The sequence below is a fragment of the Miniopterus schreibersii genome, assembly GCF_964146895.1.
Source record: "Miniopterus schreibersii genome assembly, chromosome: 2".
Lineage (NCBI taxonomy): Eukaryota > Metazoa > Chordata > Mammalia > Chiroptera > Miniopteridae > Miniopterus > Miniopterus schreibersii.
The window spans coordinates 79025601-79039920 of NC_138102.1; the positions used below are offsets into that span (position 1 = coordinate 79025601).

Genomic DNA, 14320 nt, shown 5'->3' on the forward strand with positions numbered 1-14320 from the left:
GGGCTGTGCGTGTGAAATAGGGCTATATTTGCCAGGTCGAGCCCCCTTTCCCCTGATTTCTGGTCGTGTAGGTCAAGAATGGAGTGAACATGGCTGGTGGCTACTGGGCTGGACTACTGGCCTCGGACGAGACCAAACCGCAGAGGCTCAGCTAACGGGTGCGGACAGGTGGGTCCCGGGCGCCGAGGCGGCTGGAGGGCGCTGGACCCGCGGACTCCACAGTCAGAATCCCGGCGCCGGGGGGCGTGCGCGGCCCACGCGGGGCAGCAGGACTTGACAGATCGCGGAGAAATAAAACAAAAAAACAAAACAAAACCCATCGGCTGCCCCACGTTTCTCTGCAAAGAAATCGTGGGTGGAGCGCCAAGCCGGATGATTGAGTAGAATTCCGCGAGGCCGCCTCCGCCCACCCAGCGCCCCCAGAGCGCGGCGCGTCCCTCCGGCCCCCGGCCGCCTTCACCCCGCTTTGGGCCCGGGGAGGACGTTGAGTTAAAAGCAAGGGACTCGTTCCTCTGGCACTTCCCGAGTACTCAGCTTTGCTCCTCAGTAGTAAACACTGTCGCCACCGCCTCCACGCTGGTTTGCCTCCTAGCAATCAAACACTGAGAAGGCGAGAGGCTCACAGAAACACTCTAGAATTATCAGAAAATCATAACAGATTCAAAAAGAGGGAGAGATAGGAGAGAAGAGAGGGAGGGACAGAGAGAGAGAAAAAGGCAGAGCAGGAAAGCGGAGAGAGGGGAGAGAAGGAGGGAGGGAAGGAGGGAGGGAGGGAAGGAGGGAGGGAGGGAAGGAGGGAGGGGGGAGGGGGAGAGAGGGGAGGGGGAGAGAGGGGAGGGGAGGGAGGGGGAGAGAGAGGGGGAGGAAGAGAGAGAGAGAGAGAGAGGAGGAGGGAGGGGGAGAGAGAGAGAGAGAGAGAGAGAGAGAGAGAGAGAGAGAGAGAGAAGAGAGAAAAGAAAAACACCCCATTACCCCCCACCAACACTTGACTGCCTCCGGGAGGAAAACAGGCCCCTCCCAGGTCGGCTCCCACTGGCTGCCCCGGCGGCGGTGCCGCGCATTCATTGGCCGCCAGAGCTGTCAGTCAGGGGCGGGCCGGCGCGCGCGCCGCAGCGGGCGGGGGTGGCGGCAGATCCCGTAAGTCGGGCGGCCGCGTAGTAGCTGCCGCCTTTGCTGCCGCAGCCACATTCAACAGGCAGCAGCGCCGTGGTCGCGCGGCCCGAGAAAGCAAGCGGCCCGCGGCGTCCGTCAGTTTTCCGGTCCGCGGGCCCTGTCTGCAGGAGCGCGGCGCCGGTGCTGCCCGGGCCCGGCGACCCTGGCCTGCCGTCCCGTCGGTGCAGCGGACCCGGAGGAGTCTAGATATTGATGGACTCGTGAAGTTAAGTTCTGGGCTCGCGCTTCCACTTCGCTGCTCCTTCCTCCCGGTTTCCGTCCGCTTGCGGCACCGACCTCGCACCCCAATCTCGGACTGGTTCTTCGTGCCCCCTCCCCCTTGGACCCCGGTGCTGCGCTCTACCCTTTCTTGGCTCTCCTGTGGCTGGGGGAGGGGCGAGGGTCACCATGGCCGAAGCGCCCCAGGTGGTGGAGATTGACCCGGACTTCGAGCCGCTGCCGCGGCCGCGTTCGTGCACCTGGCCGCTGCCCAGGCCGGAGTTTAGCCAGTCCAACTCGGCCACCTCCAGCCCGGCGCCGTCGGGCAGCGCGGCCGCGAACTCCGACGCCGCCACGGGCCTGCCCTCGGCAGCGGCTGTCAACGCCGACTTCATGAGCAACCTGAGCCTGCTGGAGGAGAGCGGGGACTTCCAGCAGGCGCCCGGCTCTGTGGCGGCGGCGGCGGCAGCGGCGGCGGCGGTGGCGGCGGCCGCGGCCGCAGCTGCCGCCACCGGGGGGCTGTGCGGGGACTTCCAGGGCCCAGAGGCGGGCTGCCTACACCCGGCGCCGCCGCAGCCCCCGCTGTCGCAGCACCCGCCTGTGCCCCCCGCCGCTGCCGGGTCGCTTGCTGGGCAGCCGCGCAAGAGCAGCTCGTCCCGGCGCAACGCGTGGGGCAATCTGTCCTATGCCGACCTCATCACCAAGGCCATCGAGAGCTCTGCGGAGAAGCGGCTCACGCTGTCGCAGATCTACGAGTGGATGGTCAAGAGTGTACCCTACTTCAAGGATAAGGGCGACAGCAACAGTTCGGCGGGCTGGAAGGTGAGTTGTCACGGGGCTCATGGCCAGACAGGGAAGAGGGTATGCGGGGACCCCCACCTGCGCCTGAGGTCTCGGTGGGGCACATGAGGAGAGGCTGTGCAAGTTTGCTTGCTCTAAAAGTGCAAGGCGTGCGTGCAGGGTTGATGTGGGTGGTGAGTTTGCCTGGGACAGATACAAGTGTTCGCGCGCTCAAGTGAGAGGAGTGGAACGGGGAGCGGGCTCGTGAGAAAAGTACGCCAAGAAGTGGACATCAGAGCAGGCGGAAAAGTTTGCCAGTGAAAGGAGAAGGTTCACTGGGAGCTGCTCCCTCATCCACAGCCCACGCGGACTTTTGCGACTGCACCTTAACCTCCTGAGGGGGTGAGGACCGCTCCTTATGGACCCTAGCGCGCGACCTCCCAGCCTTGGGCTGTGTTGGGAGCCGTTTCCGTCACGCTGGGCGGGTATGGGCCCAGCGAGGGGCCTCGGAACCCTGCCGGCAGGGAACTAGGCTTGCTAGTAGAGAGGATAGACCCGGCGCGAGCCTGCCTATGGGGGTTGGCCTCGCAGTTTTTGGAGGACCGTGTGCATTTTGCTTTGTTTTGATTTTATCCGGAGTCGCCTTGAGTACAGGGAACCGGGCGCGTCGAGCCCGAAGTAGCGCATCCGACAAGTGCAATGTGGTGGCCACCGCCTGCGGAGCGGTGGTACCAGGCTGCCGGACGCGAGTTAAAGTTCAAGTGTGACCCTTGGCAGGGGCGGAGGCAGAAGCTGGCGACAGCCTGGGAGGGGCTGAGGGCGCAGGAAGCGAGAACCTTTAAAGAGCCAGCGCCGCTTACGGCCCCGCCGCGGTATAGCGCGGCTAGCACTTCCCTACGCTAGGAAGTGCCTCTCACACTTCGAATCGCCCAGGGTCCCAAGCCTTTAACCAGGCACGGAGAGGCTACCTGGGGTGACCCGGACTGGGACGTGTGTGCCTTTTCTCTCCCTTTGTCACCTCAGTGTTACCACCGACCAAGAAAGTATAGATCCGAGAGCCTCATCCTGACTGTGCAGGCAACATAATGAAGATAATCATAATCTTAATGTACAGCATAATCTTTGCTGCGCAATTGTTACACCAAGGTGGTTTTACATACATTGCCATCCCTGTGGTTATTGTGTGTCAAAAAAGCTAAGTTATTCACTTCGTGTTGAAGTTCCTGGAGAAGGAAACAGGATTTTATTTTTTCCAAAGTGTGTTTTAAAGTAAAATAATCACTTAAAACTTCATTATTAGGCATCCATGCAATTTACCAAGTGTTTCAAAAAGGAGTAAAGTACCTCCTTAGTAGGTTTACAGTTGTGAGTACTCAAAACACAGTTTACTCTTCTGTTATTATTTACTAATTGTATTATTTTCCATATGAACAACGGTAAGCCTACTTTTGTCCCACCCTGTATTCTTTTAAGTCACAAAATCAGGATTGTCTGCCAAATCCAATTTCACTTACCCTTTGAATTTAACTGGTTACTTACTCATTTTTCCGTACTACTTGAGCTATGATAAAGCATTTGCCACTAAGGTTTTGTGTGTTTTTTTGCCATTTAAAGCACAGGGTGTACTTACACCATTCTTTTACGTCTTTGGAAATGGATACAACAACCTATTTAAGCTTGCTGGAGTGCCTTTCTTTAAAGGCAGAGAAAGGCAAAGTTTTGGGATTATTTTTAGTTTTGCCTCTCAAATGGTCTTTAAGTCAGAGTATTATTATTAAACTAGGAATATAACTTAAAGTTTTAAGCTTTAGTGCTTAGTTAAAAAAAAAAGATAAATCCAAATCATCCCTTAACCGTTTTTATTAGGTTCTTGTTCTAATTTTCTTTCTTCAAGTGCAATTATAATTTTATCATTTTAAAAAATTTACTTACCAGAGGTAGCAGATCTATTAAGTATTAGTTAGGATTATCTGTCCAGATTTGAAGGCCCAGTGGCAGGTCCCAGTAGAAACCTAGTGGGGCTTTGGAAGGGACCAGACTGCCATTCTCAAGTGAGTAAGTGTTTCAGGTGTAATCAAGAGTCAGTTGGTGCAAGTCAGATTACAGCAAGTGCATTTTCACTTTGAGTAAAAGGGTATTTTAAGAAGAAAAGAAACAATATGAAGTGTTCTAACTCATAACTAGTCTTCTGGTTAGAGTTTTCATAAAACTGAGTTACTTGTTAAAACCAAGTTTCACTCAGATCTGAAAGATTCTCCTGTTTTAAATATTCACAAAAGGGAGAAATTCGGTTCTAAAATGCAAATCAACCCAAACTTAACTGTTTTAGGACTGAGGAGAGGCTGCTTAGGAACACGTAAGTATTTCCTGTGATTTACTATTGGGAATTAGATTGAATCTTTAATTAAATATAATTTCTTGTGCTTTACTTCCTACGGCCTGCCTGAGAATTTGAAAGTAATTTGCATGGACAAAGTAGTTGGGAAGCTGTTAAAGAGCTCAAAAACTTCTAGTTCCTTAAATACTGGTTATGTTTTTGAGACATGCATTTTGTATTTGTAGGGATGGTACCTTAAATCATCTTTACACTTGTTTAGCGTTGGTTAGAACTGTCATAAGGCTACAACAAAGTAGAAGGTAAAGCTTTTAGAAAACCCGGGATCTTTTAAACCATGTACAGTATTTATAAATAGTGAAACTTCATTCCCATTACCTGTTTTTTTCAAATAGAAAGCTTTTTAGAGTTTGGGAAGTAAAGTGTGAATTCTGACTTTTTTTTTTTGGTAAATGGCAATTTTGAATTGGCTCTTGTTTTTTATTTTGATATTATTTGCAGTACTTAATTAGGTTAAAAGAATGCTTCAACAAGGCTCAACACATGTTAAAGAAAAATTTAAATTGTATTAAGAAGTAGCTCAGATATTCTTTATTTTGGAATGAAGTTTCTTTAATTTAGTCTGTGAAGTGAGGGTGCACTTTCTTGCATTTTAAAATAAATATTCTGTAATTTGGGTTTTCAAGCTGTAGGTGAGTAGTTTAATTAGCCACAGAGATCCCATGGAAGGAAGATGGCTGCTTTCTTGCTGCACAGTCACATTTGACTTAAAGAATCCTTGGTGAAGCCACTTCTAGTTTGTTTGTTACTGAAATTACCTTAAGGAAAACCTTTTTTTACAGTTGAGTGAAAATTTCAATATATACATTTGAAGGGAGCATGAGAATTAAAATTGGGTAATGATTATGCAGCCAAGTATATCTTATTTGCTAAAGACTGAAAATTGTCTGGAACTGATGTAAACATGTCATGATGAACTATTTTGTTCAGAAATTCTAAAATAGATGCCAAGTATAAATATCTTAAGTGAGACTCATAAGAACTTTATTTTTATTTTACGTATTATTATTTTTTTTAATCCTCACCCGAGGATATTTTTCTCCATTACTTTTCAGAGAAAGTGGAAGGTGGAGAGAGAGAGAGAAACTTTGTAGTGAGAGAGAAACATTGATTGGTTGCCTCCCACACACGCCTGGAGATCCAGCCTGCAACCAAGGTACTTGCCCTTGGCTAGAACCAAATCTGGGACCCTTCAGTCTCCTGTCCGACACTCTAACCACTGAGCCAAACTGGCTAGGGCATTTTGCTAAAGTTTTTGTGGCAAACTTGGGGAGATGTGTCAGGAGGGGTGGCTTCTATTTTTGAGTGATACTGAGCTTTTCAAAATCTTTTAAGTGCAAACATTTGAATATTGGAAAGAAAGGTTTAAAAGTTCTCATGTAAACTTTAAAAAAGATTAAAGTTTTTGGATCCCTTTCCATAATTACTGAAAGGCTATCACATTGGCAGTGGACACAAATATCGCTAGTTATGCACTGCACAGGGAATCTGAGCTTACATTGGAAATGAAGATGAGAGGAGATAATACTCAGTGGTTAGTTAGAATCCCCAAGGGGCTGGAAAAGTTTTTCCTGTCCTTGTGCTGTTCATCCAGACTCCTAAACTGCAATCCATCCATCCTCCCTCCCCTCCCCCCTCCCGTTTTCCCCCTCCCCTCCTCTTTTTTCATTTATTACCTTGAGAGAAAGAGACATCAATTTACTGTTCCACTTATTTTATGTATTCATTCATTGGTTGTTTCTTGTATTATGTGTCCTGACCTGGGATAGATACCACAACCTTGGTGTATCCAGACGACGCTTTAACCTGGCTTGGGCCTGCATGACTTTCTCAGAGCAGCTATCTGTATTCGCCTGGAATTCCTTTTGGAAGCCTGAACTATTTGTATTTTTCTGGAACACTCTGCCCTTGGAAACTACCCAGTACCCTGGCATCATGGGAATTTACTTGGCTGGTTTTTTTTTTGGTCAGTGTGTGCTGTAACTTTGGTGCTTCCTGGAATCCTCTTGGACAGGCAGCATATAAACCCCATGGTGATTGGAGAGAGCAAAGGAGTTTGCAAATGTAGGGAGCATCAGTGAGCAGAGAGATTTAGTCCTGTTTCTCTGCAGTTTAAGATTTGCCTTGGCCCTCATAGGAACAATTTGCAGAGATTTGCCCAAACCTGGGACCTCCCTTGGGGTCAGGTAACCATCTTTTTTCTGTGGATATAAAATTCTGAAGTTGGTGTGGTTCTCATTTGTGAAACAGAGAGGACCAGATGAACTTGAAAAATGTTTATTTTGGTGTCTAAGGGATGTAGGTTTGTATTTCAATGGATATATGATATACAAATGTACTAAAGTGGGGAAGAATTCTCCCTTTTTGCTAATTCCTGATAAGGATAACAAAACTGGTCAGTGGCACAGAAATTCTTTGCAGAGAATTATTTCTTGTTATTTGTGGTCTTCTAAGGAACATATGAAACAAAATAATACATTTTTGTACATTGGCAACTTCTTACTGTTCCATCTTTTAGAAAAACCCGTTTTTTACTGGTATTTCATTTTACTTTGCTTAGTCTTACCGTTTATCAACCTACCTGTGGGTTAAAGCACTGTAAATACCGAGTCTTGGGTTGAGTTCTTGCCACTTGGAAGGCATTTGGGCCGCCTTCCTTTTTTAAATTTCTTTTTTGTTTGTCGTCTGTCATGTAGCTTTGATACAAGCTAAAGAAAATAAAGTTTTTTATCTTTATTGTTGAAAGTATTACAGATGTCCCCCTTTTTTCGCCCATTGACCCCCTCTACCCCACTCCTGCCCCCTCCCCAGACTTTCACTGCACTATTGCCTGTGTCCATGGGTTATGCATAGATGCATATAAGTTGTTTGGTTAATCCTCCCCCCCCCCCCCCATTTATGTCAGTCTGTTCCATGCTTCAGTGTCTCTGGTCTATTTTGTTCATCAGTTTATTTTGTTCATTAGATCCCACATATGAGTGAGATCATGTGATACTTGTGTTTCTCTGACTGGCTTATTTCGCTTAGCATAATACTCTCCAAGGTCCCTCCATGCTGTCTCAAAGGGTAAGAGATACTTCTTTGTTACGGCTGCATAGTATTCCAATGTGTAAATGTACTACAGTTTTTTTATGCATTCATCTAATGATGGGTACTTAGGCTGTTTCTAGATCTTAGCTATTGTAAATTGTGCTATGAACATAGGGGTGCATATGTTCTTTTTGATTGGTGATTGTGGCTTCTTGATGTAAAACCAAATAAAATTAGAATGCTATATCTGCAACAACTTTTCAGCTTATTATTTAGTAGTTTTCACCTTAATGCATTACTTAAGGACATAAATTCAACATGTGCCCTTTATTTCAGGCTGTATTCATTACAGAAAAAAAATAAAGTGAGACAGCTGTGTGATAAGCTTCTGTAGTCCTAAATTCTGTCTTTTCGATGATTGCCGAAGCTGCACTCTTTATGGTCAGTTAATCACAAAGGCTGGCGAGGGAGTGTTTGATTCTTCCCCTTTCTCATTTTCTGTTGACCATCCCCTTTGTAGAAATATTTTCTTGTCTTGGACTCTGTTACATTGTATTATCCTGATCCTCATCCATCATTCTGACTTCTCTGATTGGTTTACTCATGATTTTTCCTTTTCCTGTGCTCAGTCATTAGTATACCTTGGGACTAATTGTGATCTTTTCCCCTGGTCCTTTCCTTTTTTTTTTTTTTAAATACGTGAAGATATTTTTTCCATTGCTTTTCAGAGAGAATGGGAGAGAGAAAAAAAAAACATTGATTTGAGAGAGACACACCGATTGGTTGCTTCCTGTATGAGCCCCAACCAGGGCTGGAATCGAGGCTGCAACCGAGGTACGTGCCTTTGGCCAGAATCGAACCCCAGACCCTTCAGTCTACGAGCCAACACTCTAATCACTGAGCCAAACCTGCTAGGGCTCTGGTTCTTTTTTAGATGACTTACCCCTCTATTGTTCTATGTCTCAGGTATCTAAAGGCGATAAGTGTCCTACTTTTACCTCAAATTCAACATGTCTAAACCCAAGCATACTACATTTCCTCTTCCTCTCAGATGAGGTTCCTGTCTTGAGTTCCCCGGTTTGGTTAATGGTCTACTTGGCTTTTTGTCTAGTTTTCAAACCTGGATGTCCTCTTCACTCTTCTTATGGGTTCAGTGTCCCCCAGTCTGTTAACTCTGCTTTCTTAAAGTTTCTTGAGACTTTCCCATCCTAGCCTCCAACCATTCCCCTATGTTAGTTCTTTTTAGCTCTTTTTTTTTTTTCTGTTAATCCTCACCCTAGGATATTTTTTCCATTGCTTTTTGGAGAGAGTAGAAGGGAGGGAGGGGGAGACAGAGAGGGGCACATTGATTGGTTTGGTACCCTTTGATCCTGGAGCCTAATGCTCTAACCACTGAGCCCAAACTGCCAGGGCCCCTAGGTTAGCACTTAATTCGGGCCTAACCCATTTTGTCCCCCAAATTTGGATCATCTGTGCTTCTACTGGAAATTCCACAAATTTTGCTTAGTCTTCAGTGTGCAAGTTAGTTCCACCAACTTTTATTCTTGGCTTATGCTGAAAAGTAGTTTTGCTTTCCCTAAGTGAATGCCTGCTAAACTCTTAATTCATGCTGCTGTATATTATAATATAGCTTAAATGTGTGCATGTTTTAGTGTCTTAGTTATATTGTAAATATATGGTTGGGGGAAAATTTTTTCTTAAAATATGTGCCTTTTATATTTCAGCTTCCTGTGTGTTCTACATGATCATAATCTATATTATGTGAACATAATTTTATTACTATAACTAAAGAACAGTGATGTTATTTTAAAGAGATGGTCAAAGTATTTTTTCCTGTTTGTTGAATGATTATGGTGTATAAGATGTATAAATGCATTTGAATGACAGAAAAATTATTCAAACTTGGATCCTTTAGGGAAGATTAGATGTGACATGTAAATAACTATGATTCGTGATAGAAAGGGTTTAAATGCTTTTGAAAAAAATGGACTTCTGTGTTGGTCATTGAGGTTAGCCTCTCCCAAGATTTCATTATAAAATTTTTCATACTTTCAGCAAAATTGAAAGAATTCTACGTTGAACACCCATATACCTCCCACCTGGTTTTGCTACTACCATTTTGTTATACTTGCCTTATCATATTCATGGGCACATCCATCTTTCTATCCATTAGTCCATCTTTTTATTTATTTATTTATTTATTTATTTATTTATTTATTTATTTATTTATTTATTTATTTATTTTAGGGAGAAGAAGAGGGAGAGAGAAAGAGAGAGGGAGAAACATTTATGTGAGAGGGAAACATCGATTGGCTGCCTCCTGCTCAAGCCCCAATTGGGGATTGAACCCGCAATCTGGGTATGTGCCCTGACCCGGAATCAAACCCACAACCTTTTGGTGTATGGAATGACACTCCAACCAACTAAGCCATACTGGCCATGGCAGTCCGTCTTATTTTTTAAATTTATTTTTGGAATGATGGACTGTCATTCATAAAGACATGAAAATAGGGGAATGTCAGTTTCTCTTAGTGATGGATACATAAATACAGAACATTTGAAAAGTATAGGTAGGAAAGTCTTCTCAAACTGAACTTGGACTTTATTATGAAAGTAATATTGTGTTGTAAGACCAAATTTTTCTATGAAATTATATCTTTGTTTTTGTAATATAAGAAATTATAAAAATAGGATTAAATTTTTAGTTTTTTTAAGTGTAACTTAGAAACACCGTCATGTGTAAACATAGAGCCATGGAATACATTTTAAAGCAGTAGTGTACTGCATTTTAAAAAATTTTATTTTTCAATTATAGTTTACATTCAATATTACTTGGAAGTATACTGCATTTGATTTAAAACTGACATAGAATTTGGTAATACATGAAACAGATTACATAGTTGATTGGATATGAATAGTAGATATTTGCAAAATATTTAGCTATTTGCTTGGTGTTTCTTTAAAATTAACTTTCATGCCCTAGGAGCAGAGTGATTCACAGAAAGAAAGATCACTATTAAACATAATTCTTGTTTTTTTTTGAAAAATGAGAATTTCTGAAGTTGAATTTAGCAATCTCAAAATATACTTAGGGTAATTGTGAAAATTATTTAAATTTTAAAATATCTTTTTAAGTCAGTATATCAGTTTTAATATTGCATTAGCTAAATATTAGATATCCTTGATATAATAGATCTTTATCCACTAACCCAAGTATGTGAATAAAGGAGGTTATATTAAGATGCTTCAGTGGATGGAGAAGAGGTTAAATTTGGGTAGGCTAAACCCAAAATTGATGCCAAGCAAACACACATAACTGACTTATTCAGAATACTTGGAGTGAGTCTGACTAGCTTATAGGGAACTCTTTTACTATAATGGTTATACCTGTAGTAGCAAACTACATTTTATCTAAAAGGTACTGTGCCTAGGGTTGGGGGACAGTGAAACAAAAGTAGACTGAATAGCCGATTATTGTAAGGTTTTATTGAATGTGTAAGTTATCTTCCACATGGGCAAAATAGCTTTCTAAGCACACTTGCTAATGATATGAGGGTAAACTAGCCAAACCAACTAGGAAACTGTGGACTTGGCTAATCTAATTTTTTCCCATTATTGTTTGTAGATCGAGTAAAGTTCAAATTGCAGCTTGTCTTTGCTCTTTTCATGAGAGAAATGAAATCTAAAACATCATCCTTCAACTTGTGTCTCATCTTGGTTCTAATGTTGAAGGGGAGAAGTGTAGGGTCTTATCTCCCTCTGGGAGGAGAGGCAGAAGTCAATTTGTAGATCCCTGGGAAGACAGGTTATTTCTCCCATGGGAGCTTGTCCCTACTAAGTCACATGAGTTCTTTAATTCTTGGATAGTGGATGGCACATTTGTCTTCTCAGAAGAGAATGCCATCTCTAAAGCTGTGGCTCATTTTTCTGCACTGCAGCATCTGTGACCTGGGATGTGCTTCAACAAGCCCTGTTCTGTTCCTCTTACTCACCTCTGCAAGCCACATGTATGGAAATCTTGAGGCTGCTACCTTTTTTGAGTGTGACTTGGTTTCATCATCTCTGTATATTGAGACCTAAAACAAAAACACTTTTCTGCTATGATTAATTTTCCCTCCAGATGATATTTGTCTTAATTCAGTGTCTTTCTTTGTGTGCCTTAAGTTACAGAACTGCTGCCCAATTCATCTGATTAAAACAAAGCTGTGATGAGTAAGGAGGGGGGAAATTTAATTAAGCATCAGGGTTGAGAAAAAATGTTTTTCTGTTTAGAACCGTCATCCTGAAGTTGTTACCGAGTTGCCTTTCCACTGCTGGTGAGGGGCCTCATTGGTTTGCTGATTTAAACATTTGAAAGTAGCTAAGGGAACCTGGCATCAGGAAGGGGAGGGGACCTCAGTGGTTGCATCTTTGTAACAACAGTAAAAAAGTCTCAAAGAGCACGATGATCTCTAAGTCTTATTTGGACTCTAGCCTGGAGGAGGAAGAGGAGAACCAGTTTAGATTATGTGGAAAGATAAAGAAGATCTTGTCAGTAGCTTGTTATTTCTCCAATAGTTATCTGAGGCCTGGAGGCACTTATACATCCTCAGTCCCCCCTCCTCCCCTCATTCCAATCCATTTCCTTTTTTAATCTAGAAAATAAGTGCTTTTCCTCCACCAGTATCATGCCCCCGTAGTCTTGTGTGAGGTGGATTTAGGGAAGATCTATCTTGTCTGAGTGAGAAATCTCTGCAGACAGAGTGGGAGGGAGGGTCTTTATCTTTGCAGTGATGGTGATGAGGGAGAGAGTGGAAAGAGAGGGCTTACCCTTCATTTTGCATCTGAAAAGAAATGCATTTGGATTTTAAATTGAATTTGCAGAGATAAATTATAATTGGATTACATAATTCCTAGGCTTGTAAATATTGTGCCCTTCAAAGCTTGAAAACAAAACCACAGTATTTGGGGATGGTCTATACAAATAAATATCAAATACCTCAGACTGTTTGGTTGCGTGGAAGCAAGGTCAAACAAACTGGTTTTTGCATATGGTTTAGCTAGAGACTCTTATTTTGGCAGATTCTTGGGTAGTGACCATCAAATGTGGATTTTATTGTACTAATTTGACAGGAAAGGAGTATTTTTCAGCTCTTCTCATATAACCTTAAGTGTAGGATTGCATTAAGGGAAGTGCATTAAAATAGGTGCACTCACCACAATTTTAAAAAATTTATCTTTATTGTTGAAAGTACTACAGATGTCTCCTTCCTTCCATTGATCCCCTCAGGCAAATCTGCCCCCCCCCACCTTCCCCATACTATATTGTCTGTGTCCATGGGTTATGCATTTATGCCTATAAATTCTTTGATTAATCTCTCTCCTTCCACTCCCCCACCCCCACCTTCCCTCTGAGATTCCTCAATCTGTTCGATGCTTCTGTCTCTGGATCTATTTTGTTCATCAGCTTATTTTGTTCATTATATTCCACATATGAGTGAGATCATGTCACTCACCACAATTTGTATCATAGATGATACAGCTTCTTGTTTCTGTGAGGCTTAATTTACAGAATCACTAATTTGTCACACCAGTGAGGGTTCAGTGTCAAGTTTCAGCCAGTGGTTCTGTGATTTGAATAGAGGAGAAACCCAGTTACCTTTAGGGAAGTATTACATCACCTGTCTGCAGCAGGGGACCTCCCTCTCTGCAGGGGGCTGAGGTGGAGGTAGCAGAGGGGTACTTGAAAAACTTGTAACACTATCAACTGAAGTTGTTTGTGTCCTCAGCACCAAGCTGTGAGCATTTCTCTAAATTTTTTCTAATCCTTTTCTCTGGATGGGTAGATATGCATGCCATCATGACATTTGCATACAATGAATGTGAAAGCTTCCTTGGGACATCCTACTTTTATGTAATCTCTGACAATTGATCTTTCTCCTTCAATCTTTGAGAATTTAACTTTCTCTTTAGTGGCTCATGATATGTGCATACATTGAATGTGAAAGATTCCTATACTCTTATCCTCTTCTGTTACCTGTGTGTCCAAGGTGGTTTCTTGAGCCCTTTTAGAAGTCATGAAATAGAATTATGTAGTGCCTGGATTTCTAGTTATTTATATATAGATGTGTGTATGGGTACATATGTATGTACTTTATATGTAATATATTAATATACAGGGTGGTGCAAAAGTAGGTTTACAGTTCGTATAGAAAATAATACAGAAATTAATAAAAAACAATACAAGAATGAACTCTGTGTTTCGTGTACTCACAACTGTAAACCTTCTTTTGCCGTACTCTGTTTTTATTTATGCGCATTTGTATTAACTAACATGCAGGCTATGGATTATGATATAATACTGACTTAAACACAGTATTTGATGGCTTTATATTTTATTTTTTATTATTTTTTAAGTCCTCACCTAAGGATAGTTTTTTCATTGCTTTTCAGAGAGAGTAGGAAGGGAGGGCGGGAGGAAGGGGGGGGGCATTGATGTGAGAGAGACATTGATTGGTTGCCTCCTGCATGTGCCCTGACCATGTGGAGCCTGCAACTGAGGCATGTGCCCCTTGATGGGAATCAAACTGGGGACCCTTCAGCTCGTGGGCCGATGCTCTAACCACTGAGCCAAACCTGCCAGAGCAATGGCTTTACATTTTAGAACAGACCATCAAAATGGTTTTGATTGCTATTTTTCTTTTCTTCTGAAGTACTTGAGATAATTTAAAAATTAATGTTAAGGAAATTTATTAGGGTTAAAAA

General features: G+C 43.1%; 1 protein-coding gene across 1 annotated transcript in view; it reads left to right on the forward strand.

Annotated features, from left to right (window-relative positions):
* Positions 1-1172: 1172 nt before the first annotated feature.
* FOXO1 (forkhead box O1) overlaps positions 1173-14320 on the forward strand; it is a 95709-nt gene continuing 82561 nt past the window's right edge. The window contains exon 1 of the mRNA XM_081129104.1: positions 1173-2193. Within this exon, the coding sequence (XP_080985230.1) occupies positions 1561-2193 (633 nt within the window). The 5' untranslated portion in view covers positions 1173-1560. The remainder of the gene's footprint in view (positions 2194-14320) is intronic.